This window comes from Geotrypetes seraphini, chromosome 7 (genome assembly GCF_902459505.1).
Source record: "Geotrypetes seraphini chromosome 7, aGeoSer1.1, whole genome shotgun sequence".
In the NCBI taxonomy this organism is placed as follows: domain Eukaryota; kingdom Metazoa; phylum Chordata; class Amphibia; order Gymnophiona; family Dermophiidae; genus Geotrypetes; species Geotrypetes seraphini.
Genome location: NC_047090.1, coordinates 174,092,977 through 174,120,928, shown reverse-complemented (window position 1 = coordinate 174,120,928; position 27,952 = coordinate 174,092,977). Strand labels below are relative to the sequence as shown.

At 42.8% G+C, this 27,952-nt stretch overlaps 1 protein-coding gene across 4 annotated transcripts in view; it reads right to left on the bottom strand.

Moving 5' to 3' along the window:
• Positions 1-27,952, bottom strand: part of ITPK1 (inositol-tetrakisphosphate 1-kinase) — a 235,255-nt gene that overhangs the window by 61,352 nt on the left and 145,951 nt on the right. For all 4 annotated transcript variants that reach the window (XM_033952831.1, XM_033952829.1, XM_033952830.1 and 1 more), the window contains one exon: positions 8,544-8,669. Coding sequence is in view for 1 of the 4 variants with exons in the window: in XM_033952829.1 (XP_033808720.1) it covers positions 8,544-8,669 (126 nt within the window). In the remaining 3 variants the exon portion in view is untranslated. The remainder of the gene's footprint in view (positions 1-8,543; positions 8,670-27,952) is intronic.

Below are 27,952 nucleotides of genomic sequence, written 5' to 3'. Positions count from 1 at the left end.
AGCCTAGGAATAATCAGGTAATCCATGCTCTAGACCAGTGGTGGAGAACCTATGGCACGCGTGCCAGAGGGGGCACTCAGAGCCCTCTCTGTGGGCATGCGCACTGTCGCCCCAGCACAGAGGTCGCCAGAGTTTGTTACTAGAAAGCCAGAGGGACGTGGGGCCGGGTTGCTCCCCTCCCCTTTTCCACGCGCGCCTGAGGACATTTCTCACATCACCCACCCTTCTGCCCAGCAGCCCAATGGGAGTGCTTCCCCCCTCCCCTGTCTGGGGTAAGCCGGGCGGCTCACATGCAACGTGAGGGTGTGGTGCGGACAGCAGCCTGTTGAGTCTGTGGAAAAGGTGATTCCCATGGTGGGGTTGGAGAGGAGCTAGTTTGGAGGGGAGCATAGCGCACAGCGTGGCTTAGCATAGGGAGCAGATTGTTGATTCAGGAAATATCCATTTCTTTCGTGTTAACTAATAGTGTTAGCTATTTTGGGTATAGAGATAGATTTGTATTGGGTGCTTCATTTTTAAAAAAATTTTGTGTTTGTATCATTGAAAGCTCTTTTATTGTGTTTTTCTTTTAAGACAAAAGATGTTAATGTACGAGTTGTTTTTTCTAAACTAAAACCTCAGTATTCAGGTTAAATTGCCGTGTTGGCACTTTGCGATAAATAAGTGGGTTTTGAGTTGCAGTTCGGGCACTTGGGCTCTAAAAGGTTCGCCATCACTGCTCTAAACCCTTTTGAAGCTCTTCATAGATAAGTATCTGAGATAGGGAGCATCTCTCCTCAAGTGTCTAAATCTGATTCTCAGGAACTCTACACTGATATTGTATGAGGGTCATTTAAAAAATAATGCACACTACTTTTTTAAATTGATATGTTTTATTTTTTCCAACTTTCTTTACAATCCTTCCATATAGTCTCCCTGCTTTGCAATGACCAAATCCCAACGTCCGGGAAGCTTCATTATTCCATCCAAGACACTGTTTTTGTTCAGTTGCCGAATGGCTCGGGTAACGGCGGAAGAAAGCTCTTCCAGAGACGCAAAATGATGTCCACGCAAAGGTTGTTTCAACTTTGGAAAAAGGTCCATCCTTGAATCGCATTGTTGCTATTGATGAAATGTGGGTCAGAGACTTTGAGCTGGAGCTGAAATCACAGTTCAACAAGTGGAGAGCTCCATCTTCCCCACGACCCCAAAAATTTTGACGAGCTCAATCAAAAGTCAAACAAATGATGATTTTTTTGCTTATGATCATGAAGGCATCACCATCCCAGACAAAGTTCCATGTGGAAGAAGTGTCACAGCAGAAAATGTGCAGAAAAATGCACAAAACCTGACCTCAGTTGCTCTTGGCTGGGCCACTCATTCTTCACGACAACTCTCGTCCGCACTTAGGGAATGTCGTCATTGGAAAAACTATGCGAATACGGGCGGGAGGTGTTACCTCATGCTCCCTACAGTCCAGACATGAGACCACCAGACTTCGACCTTTTTCCAAAGTTGAAACAACCTATGCGTGGACATCGTTTTGCATCTCTGGAAGAGCTTTCTTCCGCCGTTACCCGAGCCATTCGGCAACTGAACAAAAACGGTGTCTTGGATGGAATAATGAAGCTTCCTGGACATTGGGACTCGGTCATTGCAAAGCAGGGAGACTATATTGAAGGACTTTAAAGAAATACTTGAAAAAAAAAAAAAAATAAACATGTAAATAAAAAAAAAAAAGTGTGCATTATTTATGAAATGACCCTTGTATAAAGAAGCTAGGCACATCCAATCATTAGAATTCCTATTCTTCAAGTCTTATCTATTCTACACATGACTTGCTACACTTGTCCTTTCCCCAACCTATTATTTTACCCCTCATTGTTTTCTTTTCCTAAAACCATTTATCGTTCTACCTCCTTTCTCCTCGTCTCTACTCATCTATTGTCCAAGTTTGTCCTTGTTTGTATTTTAAACATTCTTGTTTCCCTCCCTTTTTTATTAGGTACACCGCTTAGAAATTTCTTATAAGCGTTTGTATCAAATTTTAAATAAACTTCAGACTTACAGTTTATGATTAATCTTCATATTTTTTGGGTTATTCTCAAAAAAAAAAGGTCCACATCCCATCAATTTCCTTCAGAGTTAACGTTGAACAGAGATTGAACTGGCAAACATAAATAAATTACTTGCAAGGCTGTCTTAAGTCTGGAGTTTTGGCTAGAAACCAGGATGAGAGTGAAGGCTGGGTGCTCTGCTTTCTTATCCTAAAATCCCTCTGTTTTATTAAGGGCTTGTTTCCTGGATATGTGTCAGGTTTAGTGATTAACCACTCATCTCCTCAGGACAGGGTATTATACAGCTAATTAATGACTTGTCTGGAGCAGCCTGAGGTCCCCAATCTAGATGGAGGGTATTAAGGGCTAGATTCACTAAGCCCATCGATCAAGTTCTGACCACTTAGTGACCCCTTTGCGACCCGATTTCCCTCCGACCCGATTCACTAACCTCTGTCCTGATCATCCTCTGATCCGCGCATGCAAATGAGGGGCAACGGCAAATGTAGGCAGGCAATGATTCACAAAAAATACAAAAAAAGCAATACCGACTAGGCTGGCCGATCGGCAAACAAACGACTGCTGGGGACCAGTCGTTCAGCGGTTTCCGACTGCATATCCTGCTCTCTGCCCCGAATCTCCTGCTCTCTGCCCCAACTCAAGCCGCGATTCTCCTAAGCCCTGCCCTGTCCCGAATCTCCTGCTTTCTGCCCTGAAGCCGCGATTCTCCTGCCGCCCTGCTGTGCCCAAAATCTCCTTCTCTGCCCGAAGCCGCGATTCTCCTGCCGCCTTACCCTGCTCCGAATCTCCTGCTCTGTCCCGAAGCCGCGATTCTCCTGCCGCCTTACCCAGAGAGCTCGTATTGTGACATCATAAAGGACTTGGGGTTTCCTAACGTCTCCTGTTCACTGTAAAGAAGATCGGCTTGACTAGTTTGAAGTAGAGAATGACACAGGGACAAATTTGTCCCCGTCCCTGCAAGAACTCAATTTCTCAGTCCCGTCCCTGCGAGTTTTGTCACTGTTTCTGTCCCATTCCTGCAAGCTCTGCCTTAACCGCACAAGCCTTGGACACTTATGATTTTAAAGTGTTTGAGGTTTGTGCAGATGAGGACGGAGCTTAGGCATTGGTGGAATGAGGCATTATGACATCACAATCTGAGCTCTAGAATGTTGCTACTTAGGATTATAAAGTGTTTTGAGGCATGTGCAGATGAGGACGGAGCTTAGGCAATGGTAGAATGAGGCATTATGACATCACAATCTGAGCTCTAGAATGTTGCTACTTAGGATTATAAAGTGTTTTGAGGCATGTGCAGATGAGGACGGAGCTTAAGCATTGGTGGAATGAGGCATTATGACATCACAATCTGAGCTCTAGAATGTTGCTACTTAGGATTATAAAGTGTTTTGAGGCATGTGCAGATGAGGACGGAGCTTAGGCATTGGTGGAATGAGGCATTATGACATCACAATCTGAGCTCTAGAATGTTGCTACTTAGGATTATAAAGTGTTTTGAGGCATGTGCAGATGAGGACGGAGCTTAGGCATGGGTGGAATGAGGCATTATGACATCACAATCTGAGCTCTAGAATGTTGCTACTTAGGATTTTAAAGTGTTTGAGGCTTGTGCAGATGAGGACAGAGCTTTCAGGAATGGGGCAGGGACAGGAAAATGAGTTTCCGCGAGAATGGGGAAAAATTTGTCTCCGTGTCATTCTCTAGTTTGAAGTCCTCTTGACCGCTGTGTTCAGCTGGCATCAGAGAAGGGAAGATTAGGCACTTAGATTGATAAATCTTCTTTCTAGCAGATAAGAGACATAATTCTGGAACTGGTGGGTACTACTAGTGACCCTCTGATCATGAGATCTGGTGTAGATAACCTCATTAACATTTTTGTGCTCCGCATCCCTTCACTCAGGGCTGTCCTAAAAAATCCTCAATTCGTACCAAGCAGATGGTCAGCACTAGAGAGGAAACATAACAGGGACACTCCCTGAGAAACAAGTCTGTTCTGCTTATATCACAACATTTTAACATAAAATCATCCAAAAAACATGTAACAATATAACGGAGTGGAATGAGCAGTCCACCTACCTACACTAAGTCTTGGAGTTCTCTTCAAAATAGTAATGGTTACCCTACATCCCTGACAGAGCTGGACAGAGAAAATAACTCTAGACATCTTTTATTGAAATTTTGGGCCTATCTGAATACAACTGGGGCTGTCTGTAAGAATTTTATGCGGTAAGATAAAGATGGGTCCATACAAGAAGTTAATCCACAGTAGAAAAATGTGCTGGACCAAATGGTTGAAATGACTTTCCCACTCTTTATTTACCTGATGCAGGGCCGGGGCTCTCTTCAAACTTTGAAGGTATGCAAGATGGGGATGGGGGAGGGGAAGAGTCAGCCATGTGGGGTCCAGGAGGGGAGGAAGACATGTTGGACTCTGTGTGGAGAGGGGAGTTGGAGGCAGAAAGTGGGCCGACCACAATTATTAATTAGAATTAAATTTTTAAGTCATAATTAATAAATAACACATTAATCGTGATTAATGTGGAGCCCTAGTGAACTGCTGTCACTTAACATAAAAAAAGAGATTTTCTCTTACATCATTTACACTCCCTGAAATATCTGCTTAATGAACCTACTCTTTGCACTCTAATTCATGCCTTGTTGATTTCATAAGAACATAGGAACAGCCTTACCAGGTCAGACCAATGGTCCAGCAAGCCCAGTAGCCAGTTCGCACGATGGCCAATCCAGGTCACTAGTACGTGGCCAAAACTCAAAGAGCAGCAACATTCCATGCTACCGATCCAGGGCAAGCAGTGGCTTCCCCTATGTCTTTCTTAAAACAGACTATGGACTTTTCCTCCAGGAAACCTTTCTTAAAACCAGCTATGCTATCCGCTTTTACCACAACCTCTGGCAACGTGCTCCAGAGCTGAAGTATTCTCCGAGTGAAAAAATATTTCCTCCTATTCATTTTTAAAGTATTTCCCTGTAACTTCATCGAGTGTCCCCTAGTCTATGTAATTTTTGACAGAGTGAAAAAATCGATCCACTTGTACCCGTTCTATTCCACTCAGGATTTTGTAGACTTCAATCATATCTCCCCCTCAGCCGTCTCTTTTCCAAGCTGAAGAGCCCTAACCTTTTTAGTCTTTCCTCATATGAGAGGAGTTCCAAATTGATTATGGAAAAGTCTGCTATTGAGACAGATATGGGAGAAGGCACTGCTTGCCCTGGTATCAGTAGCATGGAATGTTGCTAGTATTTGGTGTTCTAGAATGCTGCAATTTGCGATTCCAGAGTATTGCTATTCTTTGGGATTCTGTATGGAATGTTGTTACTATTTGGGGTTCTGTCAGGTACTTGTGACCCGGACTGTCCATTGCGGAAACAGGATACTGGACTAGATGGATCATTGGTCTGACCTAGTATGTTCATGTTTGTGGAATTATTGTAAAAAATAAATAGAACCAAGAGAGGCTATTAAATAAATCTATATCCACATAGTACAACCTCAAGAATATAGGATAACAAGTCCAAGTGTTACTCTTAAGGGAGAAAAGACCTCAGTGTCTAATAGGGAAAATCAAAGTAACCCATATAGACAGGCTAGTTGCAAATATCACTTGCAGCCAGCAGACACATCCTCGGTCAAAAACTCCCAAAAAGTTGAGGACACAATTTAACAGTGAATTACAACTGGCTGCAAGTGATATTTGCAACTAGCCTGTCTATATGGGTTGCTTTGATTTTCCCTATTAGACACTGAGGTCTTTTCTCCCTTAAGAGTAACACTTGGACTTGTTATCCTATATTCTTGAGGTTGTGCTATGTGGATATAGATTGTGGAATTATTGTACCATTATTTCTTTTATTTTCTTGCTAATGGAAATTTAGACAGAGCTCTTATTAGTTTAGTGGTTGCTGCCAACATGTTATTTATTTATTTAAAAAACTGTACAGTATTACCTGCTTATCCTGTCAATCTAAGCAGGGTACAACATCAAGCATACATAATATCAAAATGACACAACAAAGACAGACAAACGTAAAATACCTGTACAGCAGGAGCTACAATTCTAAACCCATCATGACTGTGAAAACTAATTAAAGGCCTGTCATATAAATAAGTTTTCAAATGTTTCCTAAACTGAGGAGTGGCTGTGGAACCCGTAAATTTGAGTGTGGTATATTTCATAGTCTGGCTCCTTCCGCAGAAGATCGATATATAACTCATGGCTCTTGCATCACGACAATGCACCAGTTCACACGACACTGTCTGTGAGAGAGATTATTGCCAGGAAACAAATAACTGTATTGGAACACCCGCCCTACTCAGCTGATCTGGCCCCCAATTACTTTTTTCTTTGCCCGAAGATAAGACATTTTGACGACCTTCAGGACATCAAGGGTAATACGACGACAACTCTGATGGTCATTACAGAAAAGGAGTTCCAAAATTGCTTTGAAGGGTGGACTAGGTGCTGGCTTCAGTGCATAGCTTCCCAAAGAGAGTAAGTACTTCGAAGGTGACCCTAGTGATATTCAGCAATGAGGTATGTAGCACTTTTTCTAGGATAAGTTCATGAACTTAATTGTCCAACCTCGAATATGAAGTCTTATCTGTTTAAAGTTGGAATATTTTTAAAAAACATCTTATCAGTGGATCTCAAAGAACATGCAAGTCGATACATCCTCGGTAAAGAAGTCAGTGCAAGTAAGCTTTCACTGTACAAAGCTTTAAAATCGAGTACACCAACCAACTGGCAACCAGTGGAGCTACTTCAAAATGGGCAAAATATAATCATTTTTTAACAGTCCACACAATAATCTTCCTGCAGCGTTCTGTGAATTCTGCATGGGATGCAAGGCTAATTTCAGGAGGCCTAAATGCAAATAATTTTTCGATAACCTCTGCACCATGATGCATCTGAAAATATCTGTCCAGTATTGCCAGCAATCAGAGCAGAGAGGAATCTGAGCCACACAGAAAGCACAAAAAAAGCACAAAGGCCTTCAAGTTCCAAGCAATAAAACTTCTATTTATTAGTAGACCTGACATGGGCTGTGTTTTGGCATATCCGCCTGCATCAGAGGTCATTCAATATTGCCAGCAAACATATTCTGGATGAATCTATTATGAAAGTCTGTCAGAAAATGTGAAAGTGTGCAGTACCAGCAATGGCCACAAGGTGTCGGTATAGCAAAGACACTTACCTGTAGCACATGTTTTTTGAGGACAGCATGCATATATTCTCACATGTGGGTGATGTCATTCACGGAACCCGTATGGACACTGCCAAGTGCACTGTCTCTTTAAATCTTTAGGCACTGCCCATATTTCGTGCATGCCGGTGACTTCCCACCTGATGGCTCATGGGACCATCAGCTCAGTAACAAAGCTAAGAAGCCAATTATGGGAAATGGGAGGGTTATGAGAATATATGCCTGCTCTTCTCAGAGAACACCTGCTCCAGGTAACTAAGCAGGCATAATATTCTCACATGTGGGAGTCCCAAGCTGCCAGGATCATGTCTCTGGAAGAAGTTTAACACTAAATACACAGGAGCCTGGCAAAACTCTATAGGGGGCCATAGTGTGCAATTGCACAGGGCGAAGTTATAGTTTTCTTATGGCACTGATAAGAGGAAAAAGATTCTTCCACAAAGAGTAAGACTATAATTGTACTCAAAATGTATGATCAATTGGCACAAGGAAACAAAATAGTCAAAACCACACTTGTCACAATCGCATGTAAGTAAAATTAATAAAAATAGTGAATAACAGTCCTCAGTTTTCACAACTCATGAAGTGAAATCCCATTATTCAGAGTTGCTGGATCACTTTCAACCCAACCAGGTACAGTCATAGGACGTCACAGGACCTCTCAATATGTGCAATATTGTGTGAAAATAGCGTTCTGCCTTATGTGCAAATTTTCGAAGTAAGTACAGGACATACTGTTTATTTCTCAACTGAATAGCTGTGAACGTGATTTTGGTTCCCATCATACACTTTGGACACAGGATGATTTATTTATAATTGTGATTTGAACTAAGACTATAAATACAAAATTTACACCTAAGGAAGAACGCTATTTATTTTCACACGTGCAGAGAAGTGAAGATGAGGTCAGAGATCTAGGAAGGTCCTATAATGTTGCAACAAGAACAGATAACAGGCAATTCACATGTGCCTTGGGATCTTTATCTGCCCTCAGATTCTATGTTTCTGTGGTATGTTGCTGGTATTACAGTTTTGGATTGGCCCTGGAACTGAAACTGAAACAGCTCAGGTACATCACTCAGGCCCAAAAGGAGGACAGACATATGTCTGACAGAAAGTATAGTATTGGAGACCCCTGCTGGCTGGTTATGGAACTGAGGGGCTCGCTTTTATAAGCAACCATCTTTCCAATCCCAGCCAGCAAAGGATCTATTTCGCTCAACACGGTGACTCAGAATGAATGTAAGGTACCAAATTGCTCACCTGGAACCTCTGAACCAGTCGCAGGGCCTGACTATCATTCTGGTCCGCTTCCAGTATGACATCCGTGAGTTTGTGTATGATCACATCCAGTGGTCCCTGGTCCTCAATTGGCTTGCTGAGGTTGAGCTGCAAAAATTTGAGGAGCAAGAAAATATTAGAGTTGTTTAGTGCCAGCAATGGTTTCCAGAGCCGACTGACTCACCATCTTTGCAACTGTGCACATACAGTTGTGTGCATTTTTTTAAATCACCAAGACAACATCAGCTGTAGCAAAAGAGCTTTTTCTGTTTATTTATTTATTTTGCATTCTAAGGAAAGGGTCAGCCAGATAAGTCAGTGGGGCCAGCCAGGGTGACAAGGAAATAAATCTTAACAAACTGGTTATCTAAGTTGTTTCATGGGTAAATAGCACAGGGTGTAGAGTAAACAATATGTTACATTACTCAGTTTATACAAAAGAAACCTTATGAGCAGAAAAAGCCAGAAACTAACTGGAAAGGAATAATATGAAGGGGTTGAAGCATATACAAGGCAAAGACTATTTGAAGCTCTTAGAACTAAAAAAACATATATATTTTATAGGACAAGTGATGAGAAACTAAGGTCAAATCTGCATATTTTATTTTCGTTTTAGATAGAAACATAGAAAGATGACGGCAGAAAAGGGCTATAGCCCACCAAGTCTGCCCACTCTACTGACCCACCCCGCTAAGTCTGAGTGCTAATGACCTAGATAGATTGTGAGCCCACGGAGACAGATAGGGAAAATGGGAAAGGGGAAAGGATTGGGACGTTTACATACAGGTACTTCAAGAATTTGCTCCTCTCTGTCCCGGTGGGCTCACAATCTATCCAATGCACCAGGGGTAGTGGAGAATTAAGTGGCTTGCCCAGGGTCATAAGGAGCAGCGTGGGATTTGAACCCACAACCCCCTCAGAGTGCTGAGGCTGTTGCGCCAACCACTAGACCGCACTCTCCTCAAATGCTTGAGTACCTGTACGTAAACTGCTTTGAATGTTTTTTGGGGGGAGGTCTTCTATTTCGTCTCTTGGGGATCATCAGGGCCCTGATTGTCATGTTTTTGCTTTGGTCTTGTTCAGACCGCCTCCTTGGGGGGGGGGAGGATGGGGCGCTTGCTCTTTCCTTGTATACATTGGTTTGGGGAGGGGAAGGGGGAGATTGGGCTTTCGGGATAGTTGTTATTTGCTCCTAGAACAAATGTTGTAATTACTACTGTGTTTTTTGTTTTTTTGGCTTGTTCAATATACCTTGTTTAAAAGTAACATGCCGAGGAGAGGGCTGGGGGGGGGCAGAGTTTTGTTTTCTTCTTTACTGCGTGTTTCTTTTTCTGCCCTTCTTGGGAGGGGATGGGGGATATTGTGATGGGTATTGTTGCTGTATATGGAAAAAAAAACATTTTGAAAGTCTATTGTATCATCTCTTGCATTCCTTATTTGTTTTTCTGCTTGTTCAATAAAAATTGTTTTCACTACTCGAAAGGGTCCAGAGGAGAGCGACTAAAATGGTTAAGGGGCTGGAGGAGTTGCCGTACAGTGAGAGATTAGAGAAACTGGGCCTCTTCTCCCTTGAAAAGAGGAGATTGAGAGGGGACATGATCGAAACATTCAAGATAATGAAGGGAATAGACAGTAGATGAGGAGAAGGTTGTTCACCCTCTCCAAGGTAGAGAGAACGAGAGGGCACTTTCTAAAGTTAAAAGGGGATAGATTCCGTACAAACGTAAGGAAGTTCTTCTTCACCCAGAAAGTGGTAGAAAACTGGAACGCTCTTCCGAAGGCTGTTATAGGGGGAAACACCCTCCAGGGATTCAAGACTAAGCTGGGACAAGTTCCTGCTAAACTGGGACGTACACAGATGAGGCTGGACTCATTTAGAGCACTGGTCTTTGACCTGGGGACCACCGCGTGAGCGGACTGCTGGGCAGGATAGACCACTGGTATGACCTAGCAGCGGCAGTTCTTATGTTAAAAACTGCTTTGAATGTGTTTGTGTAACTACAAAAAGGTGGTATACCAGTCCTTATCCCTTATCTCTTTTTGCTGGTGTGGATTTAAAAATTCCAGTTACCGATGACCTCTGCTTCTCTGTCCCAGATATACATTCTGTACCAAGCTACTGTTTGCTGTGCCAACTCCCAGCCACGGCAACATAGTCACAAGGACAGTGGTATAGCAAAGAGGGGATGTTCCACCTCGGCCACCATCTTGGTGGGGGCACTGGCACCTGTCCTCCTCTCCCCCACCCCCACCACCATGCATGTGTCCCTTCCCTTCCACTGTACCTCTAACATTCCGGACGCGAGCAACAATCCTAACTAGAGAATGACATGGGGACACATTTTTCTCCGTTCCCGCAGAAACTCATCTTTCCCGTCCCGTCCTCGCAAGTTCTTTTCCTGTCCCTGACCCATTCCTGCAAGCTCCGTCCTCATCTGCACAAGCCTCAAACACTTTAGAATCATAAGTAGCAACATTCTAGAGCTCAGATTGTGATGTCATAATGCCTCATTCCACCAATGCCTAAGCTCCGTCCTCATCTGCACAAGCCTCAAACCCTTTAATATGCTAAGTAGCAACATTCTAGAGCTCAGATTGTGATGTCATAATGCCTCATTCCACCAATGCCTAAGCTCTGTCCTCATCTGCATAAGCCTCAAACACTTTCAAATCCTAAGTATTTGAGGTTTATGCGGTTAAGGCTAAGCTTACAGGAATGAGACAAGGACAGGGAAAGGGACAAAACTTGTGGGGACGGGATGGGGAAACTGAGTTCCTGCGGGGACGGGGGAAAAATTGTCCCCATGTCATTCTCTAACCCTAACCTGCTGCTTGTTCCAGCATTGGCTCTTCCTCTGATTTTACCTTTCCGGTCCCGCGCCTAGACAAAAAACTGATGCCGGCAGAGGAAGAGGCAACGCTGGCGCGAACGTTAACAAGGTATGAGGGAAGGGGTGCGCATGCATCAGGAGGGGGGGGCGGGGAAGGAGCGGATGAGGGTGGGGAGGCAGAGAAGAGGGGGAACAGCCACCATCACCCCCGGGTGCCTCTCACCCTCGCTACGCCACTGCGCAGGGATGTTGGGTCCAGCGTACACTGCAATCCAGGTCATCAGCACCCCAAACACAAATTTCCAACCACACAGGATTATTACTTTCCCCTGACTTTTGGTATTCAGTCATTACCCTGCCTTTAAAAAAAATTTTTTTTAAAATTAGTGTACAGTGGTGCCTCACACAACGAACTTAATTGGTTCCAGGAGCAAGTTTGTTATGCGAAAAGTTCGTTATGTGAAACGCGTTTTCCCATAACAATACATGTTAAAAAAAATAATTCGTTCTGTAGCATATAATATGCTAAGATGACATAAAAAAAGATAAATTTTTTGTTATTATTTTTATTTAGATACATCTAAAAACATAATTGTTTTTTAAAACAACACACATTTTTTTAATTTAAAGACAGACTAAGTAGAGTCTAATTTTACAGTGAGAGAGGGCAGAATCTCAGCGGCAAAAACTGGGACTTAACTGTTCATTTTTTTTTTTTTCTAGCATCGGGGAAGCGGCGAGAGTAGCTCCGCCCCCCCCCAACGCATCAGCAGTAGGCGCCGGGCCCCTGCGAGCCGACGGTCCGCCACTGCACAGAGAGCCAGGCGGAGAGAGGGCAGTTAAGCGCAGTGCCTGCGCGGAAGGATGCAGCTCGGGCGACTTCATTGTGTGAAACGAAGTTCGTTGTAGGAAGCAAGACATGAAGTTCGTTGTGCGCAGCGTTCGCTGTGCGAGGCGTTCGTTATGCGAGGCACCACTGTATAATGTTTAGACGGGAACCATTTCCAGTGTTGTATTTGCATACATCTAATCTAATCTAATCCTTAGGTTTGTATACCGCATCTTTTCCACATTCGTGGAGCTCGGCACGGTTTACAGGAGATGTAATAGGAAGTAACTACAATAAAGGGTTAGAGGTCGAAGTATGAAGTTAGAGGACTTGGGATACCAGATATGAAGAGATTTTGAGGACTTGGGATACCAAAGTTGGAGAGAGGTTTACATTTTTTGAGAAAAGCCAGGTTTTCAGATGTTTGCGGAAAACTTGGAGAGAGCTCAGGTTCCGAAGAGGGGAGGTAAGGTTGTTCCAGAGCTCAGTGATTTTGAAGGGGAGGGAGGTCCCTGGCTTTCCTGTGTGGGAAATGCCTTTTAGCGAGGGGAAGGAAAGTTTTAATTTGTGGAAGGGTCTGGTGGTATTAGGGTTTGAAGAATTCCAAGTAAGAGGGATAAAGCAGCGCTATAGAAATGATAAGTAATAGTAATATTTATTTATTGGGATTTATTAACTGTCTTTATGAAGAGATTCACCCAAGGCAGTGTACAGCTGTACAATTCAACATAAAACATATAATTTTGTTAACAGCATAACAGTAATAAAAAGGCCAAATAAAAACATAAATAAAGTGAATGAGGTAGAGTTAAAATCAGTAAATTGAATTTTAATAATAGGACTAGCATGAAACAGTTTCAAAAATATACTTACATAGCCCTGAAATTCAAATGAGAGATATAATACATACTAAAAGAGAGACATAATACAGTGCTCCCCCACGAATTCGTGGTCCTGGTCATTCGCGGTATTTTCCGACCGGGCAGGAGAGGGCCGCCGGTGCACCGGCGAGTGAAGGAAATCACTCGCGGTATGCTCCGACCGCTTCTTCCTGTACTAAAGTCGGGCCTCACCAATCAGGAGCTGAGTGTCAAAGCAGCTCCTGATTGGTGAGGCCCGACTTTGGTACAGGAAGAGGCGGTCGGAGCATACTGCGAGTGATTTCCTTCACTCGCCGGCGCTCCGGCTGCCCTCTCCTGTCTCCCCTGCTTAAAACTGTATTCGCGGTTTTTCAACATTCGCGGGGGTTCCTGGAACGGAACCCCCACGAATATCAGGGGAGTACTATGCATCTAATAAGCAGAAATCAAAACATTCAAATAACTTAGATATGATGCTAATGCTTTTCTATAATACAGCTTACCATATATACTCAAGTATAAACCAAGATTTTTGGGCCCAAAAAATGGGTCATAAATGTTACTGCTCTCCTTTTTCCATGTGCCTTAAATGATGCATTATTAAACATCTTTTGACCTTAATATCAACTTGGAGTCCTCTATACCCCCAAAATAAAAGCCCTGTTCACCTATAAACGGATGCCTACGGCACACCCAACTGATGCATAAGTCACGTCCACTTAATTCGCATCTACCTAGCACCCAGCTCATGCTCAAAAGTAAACCTGGCTTTACAATACCTACATTTTAGATAAGGACAGATTGTTCACCCTCTCCAAGGTAGGGAGAACGAGAGGGCACTCTCTAAAGTTAAAAGGGGATAGATCCCATACGAACATAAGGAAGTTCTTCTTCACCCAGAGAGTGGTGGAAAATTGGAACTTCCGGAGTCTGTCATAGGCAGGGCCGGATTTAGATGAAAAGAGGCCCTAGAGCGGCTATTCCACTTCTGAGGCCCTTTCACCTCCCATTTTTAAGTTTGTAAATTACATGAGAGATAATAAAATACATCATTACTGTGATATATATCAATATGTTAAATGAAACATGTTGTTATTGGTACTAACCTTTATAAAAAATGTGACACGGATAATAAATAAAAAAAAGTCGAGAACACTTATTTGGACATTTATTCTCAGCACCATATATAGTACTTGTAACAATAACTAATCAAACATAACACACAACATTGCCCCTTCCTATGTCCATAGTGCCCCCAGTGCGTCCTTCCTCACCTCACCCCCCCCCCCTCTGATGTCCACCTGCCTCCCATCCCCCTTCCATTGAACACCCCCCCATGCCATCCTGCCTGCCTGACTTCCATTAACCCCCCCACCCCCCTCCGATGCCAGCCTGCCTGCCCCCCACCCCCCTGATGCCAGTCTGGGCCGCCCTGTCCTGACGGATCCACATTTTGCCTCTCTCCCCGCGGGACTGGGCTTTGCCCAGCTGTTTCCGGACTGACGTCTTTCCCTCCCCAATCCTCCTCCCAGGGCGAGAAAAAGAAAGGGAGAAGCCGGGTCGGCGCCCCGTTGCGGCCAGAGCCGGTTCCGATCCCAAAGCGTAGAATTTCTCCTTATTTTCGGTTCATTGTTTTAGTGTTCACTGTTTTTAGAATAGTGCAATTTTAATTTTGCTAACAATTTGAATGTAGGCCCCTCTTGATCTTGAGGCCCTAGGTTGAAGCCTAGTTAGCCTATAGGAAAATCCGGCCCTGGTCATAGGGGAAAACACCCTCCAGGGATTCAAGACAAGGCTAGACAAGCTCTTGCTGAACAAGGACTTACACTGATAGGGCTAGTCTCAGGGCGCTGATCATTGACCAGAGGGCCGCCGTGTGAGCGGACTGCTGGGCACGATGGACCACTGGTCTGACCTAGTGGCAGCAATTCTTATGTTCTAGGTAGACGCGTTCGGGTGCTGAGCGGCATGTGATTCTGTAAATGGCCGTCCAAAATTGAAGCCACTCCCACGCCAAGCCCATGCCTGTTTTTTTTAGGCGTGACTTTTTCCAATAGGCGTCCACAAAATTATGGCCATCTATTAGTAGAATCGCATCCAACGTTTAGACGTCTAAGTTCCAATTAATGCTTGCTAAAGTCATTTATTGGACTTATTATTCACTTTATTTGGACGCCTAAGTCGATGGACGTCCACATTCTGGACGCCTAAAGTTTGACATACTTTACAGAATCTGGCCCTCAAAGCGGTTTATATATATGCAGGTACTTATTTTGTACCTAGGGCAATAGAGGATTAAGTGACTTGCCCAGGATCTGACAACTTCAGGGAGGAAGTAGCTCTACCGCTAGGCCACTCCTCACCTCCCACTTCTTCCAAACTACTTAGATCTTGCCAAGAGACATGACTGCAGCATGCTCTTTCAGTAAGTTCAAAAATGGAATCAAACCACTTAGAAACATAGAAATAGACGGCAGATAAGGGCCACGGCCCATCTAGTCTGCCGACCCTAATGACCCTCACCTACCTTTGCCTTGTGAATAGATTCCATGTGTCGATTCCACTTGTGGTTTTGTAGCTGCTTGATCTGTATTGACAAGTTGAATTAAACATCGAGTTGTGATGTTGCGATGCAGCTGAAAATGTTGTGTGAGGTACATTCTGCATCATTTATTTTTGCATTGTACTTTTAAACAGCTAATTTAAGAATTATCAAAATTAGGGCTCCTTTTACAAAGTGGTGCTTTCGATTAGTGGCGGGCTAAATTCAAAGAAGCCCATTCAAGTCACATTGGCTTCTTTGCACTTAGCGCATGCAAATCCGTAGTGCCGCTTTGTAAAAGGAGCCCATTTTGTGTTGTTTATGATTTTTTTTTTTTTTTTTTAATCTGTTGATGTTTTAAATCCCTTTTGAACCAATTTCAAGGAAAAAAATCTTTTTTTTAAATTAGAATTAATGTTAGCTCTATTTTTGAACTGTATTTTATTGGAAAGAATCTGCTTATAGTTTGTAATTTGATATTTGCTTAGTATCTGCTTATGATTACTGATTTGATATTGTATATTGTAAGTAAACGGAAAAATGCACACAAACATTAATTTCTTGTTTTCTTGGGCTGCATTTTTAATAAGCTGTCATGGACTGTTTGAACTCTTTGGAGTAATTTCTTTAAAAAAAAACCCCACAAAACACATTTTGTTATTCATACATTGCAAATAAATAGTCATTTTTTTCTGCAAAACAACCTGAACAGAAGAAACCAGAATTTCCAAAGTAAAAGAACATGATTTAGCTTCATCCACAGCTTTATTGTCCTTGTAAAATTAAATAAATATATTCTCTCACCATGAGCTGCTCCTGCACCATCACTACAAAAGAACTAAATTTTAATATGAGGCAAGACCGGCAATAACTGGGACTGCCCGCCAATAGGCAAGCTCAGACTGCCAGTTGGCAGTAAGCGACCTTCCATTTATAAGCCACGGGAGGATGGTATGACTCAGGTGCTCACGCTTTCCTCTCAAGAAGTCCTTTTAAACTCTCGCTGGCAATCCCTGTACTGCTCGGGTGGAGGAGGGGGAGCTCTACCCCAGGAATTTCTGATGCACTTACTCTTATTTAAAGTGCTCCCTTGCTGGTGAGAAAACAAAGGCCCTGGAACTGAAAGGATGTTCGAGACATGGCATTTGAGATGGAGCTTAAAAATGCTCCACAGAGACTTGGCACCATTAGCAGAAAAGGAGGTGGGGAGGGCGAGAGGGACTCCATCTGCGCAAGGAGAAAAGGATCATTTGTTCTCTCGCTTCTGGGACTGCCAAGGATTGTTTCACTGGCTATTCAAACAGCAGCTGCCAGGCACATGAAGTCTCAGTGACAGAGATGCTCTTCTCACAAGGATATGAAATTCATGCCCTTCTGACTACTCACAGTGTGGACATGTCCACTGGCAAGCAGTCTCTGGGCCCCATCTGGGCTGCAACTGCCCTGTGCAATGCAGCCTCCATACATCCACACCCACGAAAGCAAATTCATCAGTCACTTTATTTCTTTATTCAGTTTCTATACTGTTCTCCCAGGGGAGCTTAGTTTACATGAATTTATTCAGGTACTCAAGCATTTTCCCTGGCTGTCCTCACAGGCTCACAATCTATCTAGTGTACCTGGGGCAATGGAGGGATTAAGTGACTTGCCCAGGGTCACAAGGAGCAGTGTGGGTGTGAACCCACAGCCTCATGGTGCTGAGGCTGTAGCTTTAACCACTGCACCACTCTAGAAATCAAAATGTAGTAAAAGTGAGCCAAGTACAGGACAATGGAGCCATTGTGACATCACTGATGAGGTTGGTTCTTAGTCATTGGTGGAATGAGGCATCATGATGTCACAATACCAGCTCTGGTTATCAGAGGCTGAACCTTTTCACACTATTTATTTATTTATTTATTCAATTTTCTATATTGTTCTCTTAGGGGAGATCAGAATGGTTTACATGAATTTATTCAGGTACTCAAGCATTTTTCCCTGTCTGTCCCGGTGGGCTCACTATCTAATGTACCTGGGGCAATGGGGGGGGGGGGGGGATTAAGTGACTTGCCCAGTGCCACAAGGAGCAGCGTGGGTTTGAACCCACAACCTCAGGGTGCTGAGGCTGTAGCTTTAACCATTGTGCCACACGCTCCCCCACTTTCTCCTATGTTCAACATTAGAACCCAAGAACAAAAGATGGGGGAAATGAAAAAGAAGCACGTGCCATCAAGAATGCGAAACAACAAAACTAATGTAGCTTTAGAGGTTTATATAAATTAGACTTAATTTATCTGAAACCTTGGATAAATCAGAGCCATCACAAGGGTAAGCAACACTTTAGGCCAGTGGTCTCCAGGCCCCAGAGCTGAAATGCTCTTTAAATCCTGTAAATTGTGTTAATTTCAATCTTGCTCACTTGATATAGCAACTACAAGCAATCTCTTAAGTGTGTTACTCATGTTTCTCATTTATGGAAGTTGCGGATGTTGAAAATCTAAAATAAAGTGAGTTTATAAAATACCGTATATCCTTGAAATGTTGTAGAATCAATATTAGTATTCATTTTTCATGTTTAATACCCAGTCTAAATGAACAGGTCAAGGCGGTTTGGTTTACAGAATTAGTAGTGTGTGTATAAGCTTGAAATATTTTGGTGGCCCTCAAGAGTTTTCTCATATTCACACTGTGGCCCTTTACATGAAAAAGGTTGGAGACCACTGCCTTAGGCATATGTTTAGTCATGCATCCCCCTCCCAAGTGCAAGTATATACGATGCCCTGGGCAAACATTTAGCCTTGAATACCTCTTTTCTTTATTCCTGCTCTCCAAACCTTCGCCTATTTCTGTATCATATTGTAACCAAGAAACTTAAGCCCAGAGGCAGCCACCCTCTGAGAAAACCCACTAATTGTGAGTACTATTCAATAAAGCATATTTTAAAAAATTACTTTTACTGATCTTTTACAGCCATGTCCCAGACTTAAGGATGTACTTATCAGAAGAGCTAAACCATCAGCATGCTAACACACACACAGAAAGTCCTTATAATTTTCTGAATTATGCTTTATTGAATAAATATAGTAGTTGTATTCACAATTAGCAGGTTTTCTCAGAGGATTCCTGCCTCTGGGCACAGGTTTCTTGGTTACAATATGATGAAGAAATAGGCAAAGGTTTGGAGAGCAGGAATGAAGAAAGAGCAAGACAGTATTCCAGGTGCCAGGAGAGAAGAACAGTTACCCTTGCATGAGGTCAGATGCTTGTGTGTGTGGAGTACTGATGTTCGTGTGGTAAATAGATGGTCCTTAATCAAAGGGGGAGTCAGTCATGTGAAGCTGATGCAGGCAGAAGTACAAGTGTGACCTTGAACTAAGGGACAGAGAAGAACACCAAAGGCAAGGTGAGAGGGTGCAAGAGAGAGCAAAATAGGAACAGATCTTAGCACTAAGTAGAAATGGAGAAACATGATGGCCCATCTAGTCTGCCCATCTGCAGTAACCATTATCTCTTTCTCTCTCTGAGAGAATCCACATGCCTACCCCACGCCTTCTTGAATTCAGACACAGTCTGTCTCCACCACTTCTTCCGGGAGACTGTTTTGCGCATCTACCACCCTTTCTGTAAAAAAGTATTTCCTTTGATTACTCTGGAGCAGAAGAAATGTCACACCTTGCTGACCTTGTCACGGCAGAGGTCTAGAAATGATCAGGAAGTGAGACAAAGGATTCAAGTTTAGATGAGAGAAGAAAGGGAGGTGGACTTAGGAGAAAGACCACTGGCAGAGAAGCTTTTACAGGCAAATAGAAGTGGCCCCCTTCAACCCAAAATTCATTGATTATCCCCATCACTGTGGAGTCGGAGACTAAAGCAATTTTGGGTAGAGTTGGAATCAGAGTCAGAGTCAGTAAAATTATTTGAAGCTGGAGTTGGAGTCAGTAAAATTATACCGACTCCAAATCCAGTTTCAAAATAAAAACTTACATTATAATATATGGTAAATTTATCATTTTTTAAAAAATTATTTATGCAATTTTTTATACCATTCTCCCAGGAAAGCTCAGAATGGTTTACATGAATTTTATTCAGGTACTCAAGCATTTTCCCCTGTCTGTCCTGGTGGGCTCATAATCTATCTAATGTACCTGAAACAATGGGGGAGATCAAGTGACTTGCCCAGGGTCACAAGGAGCAGTGTGGGTTGAACCCACAACCTCTAGGTTCTGAGGCTGTAGTTTTAACCACTGTGCCACACTCAAGAAATGGGTTATCCTTTCTGCTTTCTTACCTGTTGCAGTTGTAATTTTGTTGTTTATTAACAAAAACTACATGCCATACGCCTGACCAAACTAGTAAATCAAGCTGTGACCAGACTAGCGAGTGAACAAAGCTCTTAGTTATTGGCCTACAAGAGCAAAGCTTGTCATGTGAATGAGTGTAGTAAGGACGTCCCATGAATAGGTGGTAGTTGGTGTCCTACCACAGTCTAAGGGACCAATCGGGACTCGCGTTTGTTTGTTTTTTAATTGATGCAGCAAACGACACCGATAAATATGAGTGCTTTATAAGTAAGTTGGCGTTAGGTCTTAAAAGCAGCTTCAAAAAAGTAGGTTTTTAGCATGTATTTGAATATTGCCAGAGATGGAGACTGATACTCCGAGTCAGACAGTTTGTTCCAGTAAAGCAGAAGAGACAAGTGTCAGGAGTTGGCAGTAGAGAAGAGTACAGACAAGAGTGACTTACCCCAATGAACGGAGTTCCCGAGGAGGAGTATAGGGAGAGACAAGAGAGGAGAGATACTGAGGAGCTGCAGAAATTCAGATTTGGGGGGGGATGAATTGGATTGGTTTATTTATAATCTGCCTTTTACAAGGCGAAGTACATCAACACATTCATAAATACAGTGGAAACTTGGTTTGTGAGCATAATTCATTCCAGAAGCATGCTCATAAACCAAAGTGCTCATATATCAAAGCAACTTTTCCCTTAGCAGTTAGTAGAAACGCGGGCAATTCGTTCCACATCCCAAAAAGACCCCCCCCCCCCCCCCCCGAGGCCACTGGTGTGTTTACACTCCACCTCACTCACATCCCCAAAAGACACCCCCATCCATGAGGCCACTGGCGCGCTTTCACCCCATCCCCGTGAACTGGCTTCGCCCCTGAGAACTGGCATCAACCCCCCCCCCACCTGTCTGAACCCTTACTGCGATAGGGCACCGGCACGCAGCACCAACCCACAGGACGTGCCAGTGGCGAAGGAGCCTGCCGTTGATCTCTGCTGGGCCTTGAGCATCTGTCTTTTTTTTTTTTTTTCTTGCCTATGGCAGGAGAGAAAGCAACAAGGAAATATTTATTATGAATAATAACTTAAGAGTGATTTTTATTTAAATTCCTGAATGAAAAGAATATCAGGAGAATTTCTAACAATATAATTTCAAAATTTACTTTTTTTGAATAGATTTAGACCTTTGGCATTTATGTATATGATTTTCAGCGTATTAGACATAAAAGATATTACTATAATAAGAGAGAAATAGTTAAACTCTGGAACACGATACCAGAGGTTGTTGTAAGAGCGGATAGCGTAGCTGGTTTTAAGAAAGGTTTGGACATGAGTGAAGCCACTGCTTACCCAGGATTGGTAGCATGGAATGTTATTACTGTTTAGGGTTCCAGAATCTTTTGTTACTCTTTGGGATTCCAGAATCTTGCTATTCTTTAGGATTCTGAATGGAATGTTGCTACTCTTTGGGTTTTGGCCCTGGTACTAGGGACCTGGATTGGCCACCGTGAAAACGGGCTACTGGGCTTGATGGATCATTGGTCTGACCCAGTAAGGCTATTCTTATGTTCTTAATATTGCACATGTCAAAAACAATACTGAGGCAATTCAGCGGAACAAACTGCAAAGATAATTTGAAATAATACAGCTCATATGAAAAACATAAGTAACTAGCAAACCATATAAGTGCAAACATTAGAGCAACATCACAGTGGGATTGATTGAAAAGAACAAATGAATAAGCAAGCATAAAGTATAAAATAAGAAATAAAGTATAAAATAAACATAGTAGATGACGGCAGATAAAGACCCGAATGGTCCATCCAGTCTGCCCAACCTGATTCAATTAAAAAAATTTTTTTTTTTTTTTTCTTCTTAGCTATTTCTGGGCGAGAATCCAAAGCTTTACCAGGTACTGTGCTTGGGTTCCAACTGCCGAAATCTCTGTTAAGACTTACTCCAGCCCATCTACACCCTCCCAGCCATTGAAGCCCTCCCCTGCCCATCCTCCTCCAAACGGCCATACACAGACACAGACCGTACAAGTCTGCCCAGTAACTGGCCTAGTTCAATCTTTAATATTATTTTCTGATTCTAAATCTTCTGTGTTCATCCCACGCTTCTTTGAACTCAGTTACAGTTTTACTCTCCACCACCTCTCTCGGGAGCGCATTCCAGGCATCCACCACCCTCTCCGTAAAGTAGAATTTCCTAACATTGCCCCTGAATCTACCACCCCTCAACCTCAAATTATGTCCTCTGGTTTTACCATTTTCCTTTCTCTGGAAAAGATTTTGTTCTACGTTAATACCCTTTAAGTATTTGAACGTCTGAATCATATCTCCCCTGTCTCTCCTTTCCTCTAGGGTATACATATTCAGGGCTTCCAGTCTCTCCTCATACATTTCTGTAATCAGATTGTATAAAAAAGCTATTGGAGCAACAATAATTTTATAAGTCAGATAAGGATAGACTCCTATTTTTGCAGAACATTAATATTCAAAACTAAGAGGTACTCAAAATATGTATCTTCATATGCAAGCAACTGGATGGAATAAAATTTATAGTGGGAAACTGAAGATTGCATAGATATCCAATCAGGTTGTCAGGTCTTGCTGAAACTACAAGAATTGCCAGCGGATATAATTATAAGGAATATGATGATCTAAAAAAAGAAACTTCATATAACAGATGACATTTCCATACCAACAAATCCTAATTGCTGGTTGAATAAGACCATTATGATCCCTCAAAAGATTTTGAGACATTGTTGATAGTGACTTTCATTGTTGTAGGGGGGAAAAAAGTCCATATTTAGCGCCAATCTGCTTGAGTCAGGGCATCATAGAGAGGATCTAGTTAACACACTAAATAGAGGTTCCCCAGTGGGAAGACTACACCAAATAATATCAACCAAGTAATTCCCACTTATACTAAAATGTAAATGAAAGTTCTATTCTGTTATCAGGAGTCGGCCTCAGTAATGGAGCCTACGCGTAGTCGAATTCAATGACTGAGGTGTTCAGCGTAGTTATTTTTGCTCCTTATTCTCCAATCATTGGCCTCACTCCCATTATTTAAATTTATTCAAAGAGACTAAATCTAATATAAATTAGTTATTCCTATTTTAAATCTAATATAAATTAGTTCTTTCTATTTTTTCAACTTCGTTAAAACATTATGTTTAAATCATTTCTATTCCTTTCATTACACTCTTGCATACTTCATGAAACTGCATTCTTTCATTTATATCTAATAGTGAATTCTTATTGTGCCATTGCTATCCATCCTGTTAACTATCCTGTTAACTTCTAGGCAACATTCATTGTTCAAAAAGCCTACTTATCTTGAGTCAGCGCTTGTATTTCAAAACAGCCAACGTGGCCAGCGTTTCGTGGGCACAAACTCAAACCCACTGCATCAGGGCCAAATAATTTGGGAAACAAGTCGCTAAGAAAGAAACAAAAAAGGTTTTTTAGTAAACAATAATAAATTTCCTGCAATTTATTCACAGTAGACTCACTTACTTGCTGCTCAATGTTCATTTGAAAGCGGTCTCAGAATAGTTAACAGGATGGATAGCAATGGCACAATAAGAATTCACTATTAGATATAAATGAAAGAATGCAGTTTCATGAAGTATGCAAGAGTGTAATGAAAGGAATAGAAATGATTTAAACATAATGTTTTAACGAAGTTGAAAAAATAGGAATAACTAATTTATATTAGATTTAGTCTCTTTGAATAAATTTAAATAATGGGAGTGAGGCCAATGATTGGAGAATAAGGAGCAAAAATAACTACGCTGAACACCTCAGTCATTGAATTCGACTACGCGTAGGCTCCATTACTGAGGCCGACTCCTGATAACAGAATAGAACTTTCATTTACATTTTAGTATAAGTGGGAATTACTTGGTTGATATTATTTGTCATCATAGAGAGGAACCATTTAAATCTTTGTATGGTTCTTTTGTGCAAATCTGCGACAAAAAGAATATAGTATGTCCTTCAATTTTGACCAGTGCTTTAGCATAAGCAAGTTGTAAATTCTGAAAAGTATGTTGGTATCTCAAAGTTTCTATTACAATCGCTCAAGGAAATTTTGCATTATGAGGAATGAAAGAGGGATTCCTATGAGGTCTCTCAAGTTCCAGTGAATGAGCAGTTTTCAAATCCAGTATTTTTGAGGAATCCAATTTATATTAGGGTCTTCAGTTTTTTTAAGACGACCCAGTATGCCAACATTGGATCATCTCGCTTTGGCCTGACTCGAGGATGGCTTCTTTGCTGAAGGGGATGGAACAGAGGACTTACCCGAAGCTTGCTTCACTGACGACGCCTTCGAGGATGAGGGTCGGGGCGAGGCCGAGGCCCCTGAGGACGCCGAGGCCGAGGTCAAGGCCGGGGCCGAAGCCGGGGCCGACGTCGAGGCCTTAGGCGGCGCGTCGACGGCGAACAAATCCGCCATTCTGGCCTTGCGGCGACGTAGGGCCCTGTTTTGGAAGGTAGAGCAGCGATCACACGACTCTGTCGGATGTTCGGGCCCCAGGCAGACAATGCACCACCGGTGAGGGTCAGTGATGGAAAGCAACCTCTCGCACCGGCTGCACTTTTTGAATCCCGTAACAGGACGGGACATCCACGAAGAAAAAGAAGAAGGCCGGGAACGTACCGACGTCCCCGGCCACGGCTTCCGGGAGCCCCCGGAGCCAGACGAAAACGAAATACTTTTTTTTTTTTTTTTTTGAAAAGAACCGAAAAGAAAAAAAGCAGTACCGCGAACTAATTCGATGGAAAAACAAACTAAACGCGGCAGCTAGAAGGCAAAAACACTGGAGCTCAGATCCACAGGGCTTTCTTGCTCCGCGGAAAAATTTGAACTGAGGACCACGAGGTGGGATGCGCCCTCTAGTGGGCGAGAAGGCACGCACATGCGTGGTGCAGTGTGCAAACTTGAAACTTCTATCAAGTTTGCTTGAAAAGCTGTCCGCGCCGGGGCTCCGTAGATGACGTCACCCACACGTGAGAATATCATGCCTGCTTGTCCTGGGATAATAAGATTTTTGCCATTTCCAGAAAGCATGAAGTTGTTGGACATGTGCATTAATTTTGTTTTTCGCAAATTCTACCTTCGAAGTGAGAGAACTTGGTTGATATTTTATATTAAATGTATCTTCCTTAAGATTCAAATGATATTCTTTGTTTTCTGAGATAAGATCTTTCGCCTGACACAATTCTTGTAGACTGACGCAATTTTTGTAATTAGTAAGCCTGCTGACTTCTTCCTGTTTATCCAACTGCAACTTGCAGGAGGACAGAGGTTCCGGTTTTTAATTCCTTGAGTTTGCAAAAGGAATTTCTGTTTTAGAATGTTTTGAGCATAGAGCAATATTCCCTTGGATTCTATATATTGTGCCCAAATTTTCACTCCTAACTTTGTGCAAACATCAGAGATGTGTGCACAAATAAATTGACTAATGAGCTCAGAAATATTAATAATTGGATGCCAACAAGCAATTATTGAGGATAATTGACAATCTTAAAAATTTGTGCATGCATCTATTCTATAATCCAGTATCACCAAATTAGCCTCCAAAAGAATTCATGAACTGCTACAAAAATTTCACATCTATACCAAAATAGCAGTATATGTGATTTCAAAATCAATTTAAAGAATATTTTTTGCAGATTTATCAGATATGCCTCCACCAGCCATTTGTTATTTGGAATGGCTGCATGAATCCATTTTTTTTACATATATATCATCATCTAATCTGCTTTTTATATTTTTTTATAAAGCGTATTTAGTGTTCATAAACTCATTCAATAAATACTTTCATGTCCATAAATGTTATAGATGAAAGCATTCAATAACTTAGTTTTTTTTCACCACTAAGTTATTGAATGCTTTCATTGGTAACATTTATGGATATGAAAGTTTTTATTGAATGGCACATTTCTGCAGCTCCTCAAATTCTGCATCCCACCTCTTTCGGCCAGTTTAGATTCTACAGCCTTAGGGAACAATTCTATAGAGTTCTAAAAGTTAGGGGGCTCATTATATTAAAAAAAAAAACCCACGTCGAAAAGTATCCTAAATCGGTACTTGGACGATCAAAAAGACAGATCGTCCAAGTACCGATAATCAAAGCTGGTTTTAGACGTATCTAAAACCAGCTTAGGCCTTTCCCCTGCCTCTGAACGCCTAGAGTGAAAAGAGGCATTTTTGGAGGAGGGGAAAGGGCAGGAGGTAGGCAGACCTAGACTTAGTCATACAGCAAGTATAACCAAAAGTTTAACGAGGTTGTCCAGTCGGAACTTATACGTTTTGACTTAGACCAAGTCAAAACAAGTATAAGTTCCGAATAGGGGCCACTGAGCAGATCGCGGCTGCCCCTCCTGCTGAGGCACACCCCTGACACCCTCACCCCCCTCTCGAATACCGGCAGGAGGGATCCCAGGCCCTCATGCTGAGGCACCCCCCCCCCCGACAGCCCCCCCCTTGAATACTGCCAGGAGGGATCCCAAGCCCTCCTGCCAAGGTGCACCCCCAGAACCCCCACCCCCCGACAACATCGGCAGGAGGGAGCCCATGCCCTCCTGCCAAAGCCTATCCCCCCTCCCGCGAACGCCCCCAAACTCCCAAATGGCTTCCCAATACCCATCCCCCCTTAATCCCAGACACCCCCCCTTGCTTACCTTAATGGCTGGCCAGTCCGCCATCCTCGGAATGGCGAGCCTAGGGCCTGATTGGCCCAGGTGTCTAAGGCCCCACCCATAGGAGAGGGCCTTAGGCACCTGGGCCAACTAGAATTGGGCCAGTTGCCTAAGGCCCCTCCTAGGGGCATAGTTTAGGCATATGGAGGTGGGGGGTACCAAGGGATCATCTTGGCAGGAGGGCTTGGGTCCCTTCTGACAGTATGTGAAGGGGGTACACCTCGGCAGGAGGGCCTGGTATCCCTCCTGCATTTGAGGTGGGTTGGGGGTGTCAGGGGTGCCATCTTCGGTAGGAGGGCTTGGGATCCCTCCTGTTGGTTCAGGGTTTTGTCAGGGGGGGGGGGGGAAGATCGCGATTGTTGCGGTTGGGCCAGTTATAAGATTCTGTAACCGGCGTTGTTTTTTGACAGACGCCAGTTACAGAATCCTGCTTTTAGGTGAAGGACTGGCCCCTCCTTTACCTAAAAGGTCTGGGTTTGGGACTTGGTTGAAAATATATGCTCAGAGATGCGGAGACGCTCTTTTTGCTGTTGAGAATTGGTGGTGGAGTTAGTCTTTTGGAAACGTTTTCTAACATTTTTTGAGACTATACCACCCTGTAAGATTTTGAATGCAAATATATTTGGTTCCCTGATGCAGGATTGTAACGGGCCACGTCGGAACCCCTAACGGCCTCTTTTACAAAGCCGCACTAGCAGTTTCACTGCGCTAATGGCCCTGAAGCCCATAGAGATTTAAAGGGCTTCAGGTCTGTTGCCGCTAGCGTGGCTTTGTAAAAGAGGCCATAAATTTATAGTGGCATAAGAACAGTTTTGACTGCTGTTAGCAGCGAAGAAAGTTATTTTACATCATTGAATTATATGCAATGGCTGGATGGTGAGGCGATATTCTTGGGGTTTGCTCCTTGTTTTTGCCTCCTTGTCTCTGAGCATATATTTTTGCCCTTTAAAAATGACCATCAAATGTGTAAAATATATTAAAGGAGTGATTTTTTGTTTTTTTTATATACTCTCGTCAATCACTCCAGTAGATAAGAGTACCAAGTTTTTGGTTTCCCCATTTATTTGGTTTGACAGTATTAAATAAGCACGTCCTTAAATAGTTGGTAACGTCCAATCTCCTTATGAGGATTCACATCCTTGTTTATCTCATCAGTGTGAGATTATACTACAACACTAGTTGGTGACCCCTGAGGCAGGCGGTTTCCCGCTGTGACACAAGCCACGTCGGGTCCAATTGCATATATTCGAGGTTATTCATTAATAACATTTTGGATCTCACCATTGGGTTCTGTGTGGAAGTCCATTTTCCTTCCCTACTCTTCTGTCTGATGTTGTGTTTACAAAG